The 11,489-nt window shown below is 42.5% G+C and overlaps 1 protein-coding gene across 1 annotated transcript; it reads right to left on the reverse strand.

Annotated features, from left to right (window-relative positions):
- Positions 1-1,510: 1,510 nt before the first annotated feature.
- On the reverse strand, positions 1,511-4,507 carry tdgf1 (teratocarcinoma-derived growth factor 1). The gene is made up of 6 exons (XM_055942711.1): positions 4,198-4,507; positions 4,021-4,070; positions 3,723-3,899; positions 3,101-3,215; positions 2,903-3,012; positions 1,511-2,317 (listed from the first exon to the last, which is right to left on the reverse strand). The coding sequence occupies exons 1-6, from the start codon at positions 4,218-4,220 to the stop codon at positions 2,214-2,216; spliced, it is 579 nt and encodes a 192-aa protein (XP_055798686.1). The 5' UTR covers positions 4,221-4,507; the 3' UTR covers positions 1,511-2,213.
- Positions 4,508-11,489: the final 6,982 nt, after the last annotated feature.

Raw genomic sequence — 11,489 nt, forward strand, 5'->3', positions numbered from 1 at the left:
CATCAGTGGTTTTGGGTTTGTCTGGCTGAGGCTGTCTGATGCAGCATTCAGTTGTATACTCACATGGTACACACTACACAGGGAGAGCCGTTAGTGGTTTTGGGTTCGTCTGATCTGAGGCTGTCTGAGCCAACTTTCAATTGTATAATCAAACCTAATTTTGGGTCTGTCTGTGTCTGTCCTTCTTGTCTGTTTGTCTGTATACTCAGACCTGATACACACTACACAGGGAGAGCCATCAGTGGTTTTGGGTTTGTCTGGCTGAGGCTGATTGAACCAACATCCAGTTGACCCGGTAGACAGAGGAAAAGCCAGGGAAGGAGAGCCATCAGTGAGCTGGGAGCCATCAGGAAATTCCCACTACTGCCAGCTACACCCCATCCCCCCAGAGAAAAGAGCTCTAGCTATGTCTCTTTCTATTTCTAAAGAGTGTTCAACTGCTGACACCTCTACCTGTTCAGTCTGTTACAGTGGAGTGGAGAAGCAGGAAGAGGACCTTCAGTCCTGCCATGGGGAAAGCAGCACAGAGACAAGTCAAGTTTCATTAACATGAAAGTCTACTTTATTCTTTCTCCGTGCATCACGACTCAACGTCCCATTTAATCTGTGTTCTGTTTTGCAGAATCTAGGAAAGAGATAAATAAAACAGCAAAATAGAGCTGTGTGGTCATTGTGTTTTCGACCTGGCTGACAAAGACAATGGGCCAAATTACATTTGCAAAACCAATCAATAGGAAGTTACTTTGTTCAAACGTGTGGTAATTGCCACTCTTAAAAATTGAGATTGAATGCTTTAAACATTTTTCATTTTGAAATCCGGCATATATGAACCATATATTAAAGGGGCAATCCGCAGTTGAAACAATAACAAAACAACTGTCCGCCACTGTTTCGGGAAAATGAGGGATGGGCTGGAGAAATGTAACCACTCAAATTCAGACAGAGCTATGGATGCAAGGACTGACCAGCCATGATATAAAAAGTAGAGTTTTAACCATGATTTGAGGCTATAATATTTGTTAACATTGGAGTAAAACAAGCTTCTATTTTGGGTTCTGATGTGGTACGACAGCTGAACTAAGGCAAACTAAAATGAGTGAATAGACCAATAAGAGAGTTCCAAACCTCTCTGCCAATAACAGCTCATGTTGTTTCCCCTCCCAACTCCCAAACAGCCCATTGTATTCCCACTACTGCCAGCTACACCCCATCCCCCCATAGAAAAGAGCTCTAGCTATGTCTCTTTCTATTTCTAAAGAGTGTTCAACTGCTGACACCTCTACCTGTAACAGTAAAGGCACCCAATTGTTACCCAGAAATGATTTGATATAAAAACAGCTGCATTGGACCTATAAATCTTTTTTTGATGGGTTTGCACATATGCATCTATCACAAATAATTATGGCATTTAATTATACCTAGATAGGTAAACTATCCAACTACATGTGCTACTGGCAACCTTATCATCCATACCAGATTAATAATATGGACGCACAAATAAAAGTCAATATCACGTTATGAGATTTTTAATGACGAACACATTCAATTCCCATCACAGCCAATTGAAAAAAACTTTGACCAGAGCAATGACTACTAACACAACACCTTGGAACATCAACACTGGTGATCGATCGAGGGGTCTATTTGTTTACTTTAGATAAGGGAAAATGGGCAAAAAGGTCAACAATCACAGGTCGTTCCAGCTTTATCAAACTCTGTCCGTGTAGATAGGAACAGCAACCAGGTGTTTGAACTGCAAATACAACCAATATGATAACTCCAACAGAACCAATAAGATGACTCCAACAGAACTTGGTTCAAAAGGGACACTTTGTTTCTGTTGAGAGTACACTTAACAGTTAATGTAATAATATTGGTCACAATGTGTACTACCAACCAGAAACAAACATATGTCATCACACTCCATTTGTAAAAAGAGTACAACATAGGACACATTGAATGATTGATGCGTTCAAAACATGTATTCATAAAGTCTGGAAAGATTGCGGGAAAAAAGCACAATACCAAATATTTTCCATTAAAATCTTATGTACAGCATCCTTCACATTTACAAGACAGTTGCTTTAAACACAGCAAGTTGTAGTTCCGACTTCCACTGGAAGGAAATTTCATTTCAGTACGTCGCCCCAAAAAAGTCATTTCATGGGGCCTTTGAGGCTGAAATCCATCGGATCTCATTCACCCGTAGCTTCTCAAACAAACAAAACCAAAAACAGTAGTCCTAGACACAGGAAGTACTTGGTCTGCAGCGTTCGGACACCCGGCGAATGAAACCAGCGGACTTCCTGGTCCTCATCTGAAAGAAAAGGGAGGGGGAACCCCCCCCCCCAGCAATTATCATGAATAAAAGGTGACTGAAATGGAAAGAGATGAGAAAGAAGGAACTGTAGCACAAATAAAGTGGACTGACAAATGGAGGAATGTGAATCGGGGAAATGGGGCCGTTGGCACATCGTCAGACCTGAAAACCCGGCCTCTCTGAATAATCTTTTGTAGGTTCTCAGGGCAGAGCCACTGCCTGTGATGATCTACAGAAACCCATTCTGCTGCCCAGTGAGGTGCAAATGTGTTTTCTCATTACCCATTCACAGCCAAACTGGTGCCACCTCTGATAATACCTTTCCCTGTGTTACTCTCAAAGGACTTGCAAAAGACACCCGGTAGACCACTCCTATTTTATCAACACAAACCAAGCCTGGTCTGATATGAACAGACACAAATGGTGCTTTTGAGTAAGTAGACCTAAGCTGGAGGTTAAACATTATCTAATACCTAACATCTTCTTCTTATCAGAGGATAAAAAAGGATTCAGACACTGAGGGACATTTTGGAGAGTGAAAAAGCAGAACATCTAACAAAGTGTCATAAAGTGCATTCTTACCACAGTCCTCATGGAACACCTGAGGAAAACAGTGCATGACCCCATATCCACACTTGCAGTATGAGCAGCCTTTCTGAACCCACACCCCATGGGGAATGGTACCACAGCTCCTGTGAGCACAAAAGGGACAGAGCAGAGAGAGAGACACATGTCAATATAGGCTAGATACATTACTTTTAGACTTCTAAATTAAATTACCTGACTCGTTCGTCGTATTCACAGCTCCGGCCAGTAAAATGTGGTGGGCATGCGCAAAAACTTCCCAAGATGCATGTCCCGCCATTTTTACAGCAGTTTCGACTCTGCTTTGCACCTTTAAAACGAGAGAAGGACATAGAGCAGAAGTTTAATATGGATGCTCTGAGTGTTGTTCCATTACAGCCCCAGGGTGTGTTCAGAAGCTGGGCACAACATTATGCAACAATCAGAACATATACCATGTAGAATAAACATGCCCCTCTATATGTAAAATAAGTAACCATGCCGGTTCTATTCATTAAATTGTTATCTGCAAAGTTCCATAATGTTTGCCTACTAAAATGGCCATAGCCTGAAGACCAAGACACTGTCCAGCTGACTGGAAGCACAGTTAACACGTTCCTACAGAGCCATGTTTTCAATCACAACGCAATAAAAACAGACTTGGCCTACGTTTGTTTGTGTGAAATAAGACAAAAAACATCGATGCAGGATGACGAATGTGTGACAAAAAGCAAAACAGGCCAAGTTAATTCACCCAAGGTCAAGCTCATTGCTGTGAGATTATGGAGGCCATGGGAGGTTGATTTCAGTAATTGTACGCGATCAATGCCCAACTTACTTCCAGTGAGGCCGATGAATGGTAGGACAGAGTCCGCATCGCGATGTTTCCTATCCACAGTAGGAGAGTTCATCTCATTGAACTGGTTCAGGTAATTAGCGTGTTGGGTCGGCTTTCCATAGTCCACCGTTTTGGTCAATACCTCTATGGTTTTGGTGCATTCAGATCCTTCACAGCCTTGGACATGAGAAAATATTTTATAAATAAATTAAGGCTAATATTTAGGTATAACGTGTAAACCGTTTCAGATGAGTAAACTAGGGCCGAAGCGAGGGCCAGATGAAAAATATTGACATACCTGATCCAATTGTAATGGCCTCGCTGGCAACTGCTGCCGACAGCAAAACCCTAAAATACATGAAGGGGAAAATATTTAATGTTAAAACAAATCTTGGCTATAGGCATTTAACTTTAAAAAAATAAAAATGACAACATATTTTAACTAACCAATTAAACAATCAACCCATAGACTTACCTGAAAAGTTGACTCAAATTCATTTTATATTCCCGGACAAAATGAACTTCCAAAGTCACCAGAGTTTGCTAACAATACAAGCTCGCGTGCAGAATGCTTCTTCTAAGCCTATTGCAACAGGCTAAAGTAAACAGTTAGCTCGCAAGTGATACTCAAACGACTGCTTCTCTTTTCTGTTCCAAGTCATCAAGCTCTGTATTCCAGAGGAGGCGATACTCTGGAGAAAAGCATCCAATATTGTGGCGACCCTCCCTAAAGTCCTCACTCAAACACCCGGCCCTGACAGTCAATTTACACCTATTTGCCCCGCCCCCTCCGGTTCCATACACATACATGAGATCACACCCACCTCCGGAATCTCGACATGCAAATGACGGAGCGCTCCTCTGTGAAGGTAAAGTTCGAGTTGCTGATTATAATGTAGGACGGAGATTTGTAATGTAACAAAACAATCTAGCACGCACATTGGAAACACCCAGAGCTCACGCAATGTAGTTTGTGAAAAAATAGGATTTTAGCATGTTTGGTCTGCATAAGAAAAAATATATACTAGTCACTCATACACAAAATATATACTAGTCACCCACACACAGAGGGAATTGGCTTCTAAAAGCCACACCACTTGTGCTTAGGTGAAAACGGTGGTCTGACCTCCTCAACAATTGTATTCCATCATAGGCCTATATCTTTATATAACATGCAATAGTATCTGATTGCTTGCTGGAGATATATAGAAATATTTCAGAACATTTCTGCACCAGTCAGAAACCATTACTCCCACCCCCCACATACAACAGTCTTCCTATCCACAGTAGGAGAAACATTCAGTTGTGCTCAGTGTTTCAGACATGGCTTCATCTAGGCTGCACTTGAACTGCTATTACAGTTTTCTGTGGGGTCATCTAGGGTCACCTTCTCATCTTTTTTCCATACATCCTAAATGGCATACTATTCCCTATAAAGTGCACTATTTTTTTTACCAGAGCTTTATGCGACCTGGTGAAAGGTAGTGCGCTAAAAACAAAAAATAGTGTGCCAAATGGGCCTCATACATAGCAGTCCTAATGCCCCACTAAACCTTGGACTAATAACTCAAGGCTACTTCTCTTTGAGGCAGCAACTGATTTACATGTAGGCCAGTAGTGGACTAGGGGTTGTTGATTGAAATCAAAAGAAGTTAACAATGTGGAGTTTTGATAATGTGAAGATGTAAACTTGTCCCAAATGACACCCTATTCCTTATTTAGTGAACTAATTCTGACCAGAGCCCACAGGAAAACTAGTGGACTGTATAGAGAATAGGGTGCCATTTGGGATGAACACTTGCTGGAGATTTGTCATATGAAGACATATTTCAGGTTGCCGTTGCCTCACTTCATTTAGGCCTTTTACTCCTCCTTGGGCATGGGACATTGACAACCGTTTTCCTGCATATCCAGCCTTTGTGATGCCTTTAAGATCCCTAATATTCTCCCTGTGTTGCAGAGATGAAGATGAGTCTGTCATGGAACGCAATCTCCAGAAGGCAGGAGATTGGCTACAGTGGCACTCTCTCATGAAAGCCTTCCATTAGGAATGAAGAGGATTAGTAAGCAAGGAAGTTGCAATAACAGCCAGTCATGCTCCTCCATATATTTCAGCTGGAGAAGACGCAGGAAGATGATAGGTAGTTAGTAAATCAGGGAGATTAGCATGCTTTGAGAGAGGAGCAGGAACAGCTTAGATATCTGCATAGTCTGCCTGATTGCCTGTTCGCATATCAATGCTCCATACATTTCACAGTCTGGCTAAGCTGCTTTGCCAGGTGCATTTCCATAGCAGTAGATCTTGTTCCTGGGAGGGAGAGCCCTGTGCCACAGGAAATGGCATCACCACTGGCACTGTTTTCTGTGAGACACTAAACATAATGCTGGCAGCTCAAGGGTGAAGTTTCCCCTAGGTGCATAAAAGATCTAGGATCAGATTTCCCTCCCCAACCCTGACCTTAACCATTAGTGGGGAAAACGCAAAACTGACCCAAGATCAGCGTCCAGGGCCAAGTTCACCCTACTCAATGCTGGCATGATCCATCAGTCTCTCATGCTGGTTGATGAAAATAAACACTATATCAAATAAAATTGTATTTGTCACATGCGCCGAATACAACAGGTCACACCTTACAGTGAAATGCTTACTTACAAGACCTTAACCAACAATGTAGTTTTAAGAAAAATAAGTGTTAAAGTAAAAAATAAATACTAAATAAATAAACAAATAATTAAAGAGCAACAATAAAATAACAGTAGCGAGGCTATATACAGTGGGTACCGGTACAGAGTCAATGTGTGGGGGCACAGATTAGTCAAGGTAATTGAGGTAATATGTACATGTAGGTAGAGGTAAAGTGACTATGCATAGATAATAACAGAGGATAGCAGCAGTGTAAAAATGGGGGTCATTGCAAATAGTCCAGGAAGCCATTTGATTAGCTGTTCAGGAGTATTATGGCTTGGGGGTAGATCCACGATAACGCAAACATTGCATGTATATGAGGCGATAGTAAACCACAAGTATCAGGTCACAGCGTTCAATAACAATAAGCTTGGTCTGGTGGTGGTCACAGAATTTCCTCACTTAAAAAAAAACTGGAATCTTTATTGAGCTGTAGATGCTCAAAAACAGCCTTATCTTTTGGGGTATTTGTCCTTTTCATTGACTATGTTCCCAATGTCACCCTTTTCCCTATGTAATGCAGTATTGTCCAGAGCCCCACCGACCCTGGTTAAAAGCAGTGCACTATAACGGGAATAGGGTGTCATTTGCAACTGCTATGTTAAAAATCCCACTGACAAAGTATCTTGACTGAGAACATCTGATTCTTTCACAGATATCTCAGTAAATAACAAGTGAAGAATTTAAGAGTGAATCATTCAAACGGTTATGCAGTTATTATCCAGGAGAATGAATAATTGCTGTAAGACTTTCTATTATCTGATGTAGGCAGCACCCACATATTCTCGTAATTATCGCTATAAATGGTGTCACGGACCAAAAGCGTGTCGGCTGTAGCCTGTCCATGGGCATACAGGCATACACTGTAAGCTCTCTCTCTCTCTTGTTTCCTCTCCCCCATCGCGCTCTCGCTCTCTCAATTCAATTCAAGGGCTTTATTGGCATGGGAAACATATATTAACATTGCCAAAGCAAGTAAAGTAGATAATAAAGAAAAGTGAAATAAACAATACAAATGAACAGTAAACATTACACTCACAGAACATTACACACTCTCTCTCAGACAAGTTACTAAATAAAGGTTGCATCATCAGCAGGCCAGATGAGTGGAGTGTGCAGTGAGAGAGGCAGCTATCATAAGCAAAGACACAAATGATGGTTCATGTGTCTCAGCAGTTGTTCTAGTGAGAGGGGTCTTAAATCAGGCACAGGGTCATGAGTTCAGGTGGCCAAGCCCAATCTGAGACAGCGTCCATGGGGGAAAGTGGTCTGAGTCTCCTGTTCCCTGTTCCTGAACCGTAAACATGACCTTCATGTCATTCAACAAACAAACACACTCATCTGTCATTATATCAAACCTGTCAGAGAGGAACGACAACATAGATAGTTATAGTAGCTGCATGGCTCTGTTCAAGACTAGGGCACTATCTGTCATTTGTGATGCAGCCTTTTTATTAATTTGTATGACTTTTATAGTGGATGTTTTGCATTTGTGATATGAAAGTGTGAAATACAATAGCAATATTGGAAAAAAAGCTATTTTTCACCCTGGGCCTTGAGAATAGTATCTTTTGGGAAAGGTAGGGTTTAATGAAATAATGTATCATATGTGTTTGACCCTCGATGCTAGATGAAGTGTAATTTACTGATAAATATGGTGTCAGGGTCCTTATAATGATGAATCAGAGGGGTAATTGGGTCTTTTTTTTTCTTTGTTCCCTTTCTTCGCCATTTTTTTGTGTCCATTTGCCTCTGGAAAATGTGAGAAAGTTCCAGCCAAGGCCTCCTGTGACAGAAATAGCGAGAGTCAAAAGGTGATTTACTGAGTCTATGCCCAGGTGCATTTCCTGTCAGACAAGCTGTCTTGTCTCCCTGTCAGGAGCATATGTGAACTAATTAGAGTGACAGCCAGGGATGGGAGACAGGGAATAAAATAGACAGGTACTGTACTGAGGTGATGTTGGACTGGAAATAACATAGAAAAAAAACCTGGGGTATGAGAACTGTATGGCTAGAACTTGGAAACAACATGGAAACAACAAAACCTAAATGTAGTATGAAATAAACCTAGAAGCAATGCATAGAAACAACATTACAGAAAGAAAACAAAGTCATGGCAACTGTTTGACAATAACTTTGTAGAGGCAGACAAGTCTCCTCAAAAACCCTAATCACCCAGAAATAATACAACAAACAGGCATCTGAAGCTATAATATACAGTAAGGCCCATGATGGGTAGGCTACAACGCTCTCCTTCCAACAGAAAGGACAAATTCCCTGTAATTACATAATTCACAAATATGTGTAATGTTTTCATGCAATGAACTGAAAATGCCAAAGCACCAATAGCATTGAAACCCAAATAAAATATGAACCCAAAACTGGTAAAATTCCTTTGCATGGACAAAATCTTCTCCATCCGTATCTTAATTGACACATCAGAAGGGACAGATCATCTGGCATGCTTGTAAAGTAACGGTCCATAAAAAGAACGTGACCGTGAGGTGTAGTTGGAAATCAGAAACTTCTGATTTTAATACGGGCTAACTTTATAAGCTAAGGGTCTTAAAATGTGATATATAGTGACCTGCACAACGCATACAGACAGACCTGGATTCAATTAGTATTCAAAATAGTTTTGAGTGTTTGCTTGAGTCTGGCTGGAATGCCAAATGGGCAGGGTTTGTACATTTGTAAATAATTCCATTGCCTCCATTGTGCCCGGAAACTCAATCAAGCACAGCTGAAGTAATTGGAAAACTTCAAATGCTATTTGAACCCCGGTCTGCCTCCAGGGTGCCTCAGTGTTAAACCTTTAAACGTCAGCACACTAATGCCTCCTGCTGGTTGGTTGTTCACACGATGCATTTTACAAGTCTACCAAAATGTCAGTACAGAGCTGTGAAATGTCAGAGGATATTATATTATACTGCTGAAGAGCAGGACATCTATGTGCATGCTCCACTGATTAAAGTATGTGTGCCTATGTCTGTGTCTGTGCCTGTGTGCCTGTGCGTCTGTGCCTGTGTGTGACAGTGCCTGTGTGTGACAGTGTGCCTGTGTGTATGTGGAATGTCCTTGTTGAAAGAGAGAGGATTATTTACCCATTTAAAGCTTTAGTAACTCGCAGAGCCTCTCAGAATTTAATGTCACAGCGGAAGATTTCCTTATTCTAGGTCAGCTTTGGAGAGGCAGGTAATTCCAGCTAGTGATATATTAATGAAAAGATATTGCACAGCAATGACGTGTGTGTTTTTGCGTGTTGTGTGTGAGAGTTAGACACCCATTTCCCTGATTCAGCGTCTGTTCTCTCACGTCCCCCTCTACCAAGCTAGATAGAGCTTCATTTGCTTCGGTCCAGATATTAGAACAGACAGGTTGCAGAAGGAACTTGTTTTCTCTGTGAAACATTTTCTGTATCCAGTGTGCCTATGGCTGGTGCCCAGCTCTATCCACCTCCATTATTGCAGTCTGCAGTGGTAAGAGGCAAGACGCGCCATAACCAATGTCGGCTGTACACAGTGGGTGGCCATCCTATCGCCCCTTACAACATAATATCGGTCCACATTTTCTGTTCATTTCCCGACGATTCTACGTGTTGAATCTCCGCCATTCGTCACCACCCAGCAGGTGATGTAACACATCGCAGACATCTGCTGTTTTTAGCCGTTCATCTTTATGTGGTGTGTCTGAGCTATTGCTGTGGATCAGTCATCTCTGGCGGCACACAGCACACCCACTAGACTAGCATTAGGGCATCAGGGTAGGGCTCATCAGGGCAGGGTTCATCAGGGCAAGGTTCACACACCCACTAGACCAGCATCCGGGCAGGCCTCACCTACTCACATGCTGCAACTATTGCTCTAACTACCACGCAGTTATAAACTAGTCTCTCTCTCTGTCTCTCTCTCACCCACTGCCCCCATGACGTGGGAGCTGCACATGTTTAGAATGTGGGATCTGTAGGAATGATGTACATTCTGTCCTACAGATCCCTCTCGCTTTACCCCCACCTCCCCCTCTATGCTCATCTCCACAAGATGAGCACTGCTCATGTTTTGGGTGTAGGGGGGTCATGTCTGCATGAATGCGGCCAGCCCAGCCAGCTCGGTGCAGAGAAGAACGTTACAGCACAGTGAATCAAATCAAAGTTTATTTGTCACGTGCGCCGAATACAACAGGTGTGGGTGGACCTTACAGTGAAATAATTACTTACAGGCAATAGGTAAGTAAAGAAATAATAACAACAGTAAAAAGACAGTGAAAAACAGTAGCGAGGCTATAAAAGTAACGAGGCTACATACAGACACCGGTTAGTCGGGCTGATTGTGGTAGTATGTACATGTAGATATGGTTAAAGTGACTGCATATATGATGAACAGAGTAGCAGTAGCATAAAGAGGGATTGGCGGGTGGCGGGACACAGTGCAGATAGCCTGGTTAGCCAATGTGCGGGAGCACTGGTTGGTCGGGCCAATTGAGGTAGTATGTACATATGTACATGAATGTATAGTTAAAGTGACTGTGCATATATGATAAACAGAGAGGAGCAGCAGCGCAAAAGAGGGGGTGGGGGACACACACACAATGCAAACAGTCCGGGTAGCCATTTGATTACCTGTTCAGGAGTCTTATGGCTTGGGGGTAAAAACTGTTGAGAAGCCTTTTTGTCCTAGACTTGGCACTCCGGTACCGCTTGCCATTCGGTAGTAGAGAGAACAGTCTTTGACTGGGGTGGCTGGGGTCTTTCACAACTTTTAGGGCCTTCCTCTGACACCACCTGGTGTAGAGGTCCTGGATGGCAGGCAGCTTAGCCCCAGTGATGTACTGGGCCGTACGCACTACCCTCGTAGTGCCTTGCGGTCGGTGGCCGAGCAATTGCCGTACCAGGCAGTGATGCAACCAGTTAGGATGCGCTCGATGTTGCAGGTGTAGAACCTTTTGAGGATCTCAGGACCCATGCCAAATCTTTTTAGTTTCCTGAGGGGGAATAGGCTTTGTCGTGCCCTCTTCACGACTGTCTTGGTGTGTTTGGTCCATTCTAGTTTGTTGGTGATGTGGACACCAAGGAACTTGAAGCT

The sequence above is a fragment of the Salvelinus fontinalis genome, chromosome 2 (genome assembly GCF_029448725.1).
Source record: "Salvelinus fontinalis isolate EN_2023a chromosome 2, ASM2944872v1, whole genome shotgun sequence".
Lineage (NCBI taxonomy): Eukaryota > Metazoa > Chordata > Actinopteri > Salmoniformes > Salmonidae > Salvelinus > Salvelinus fontinalis.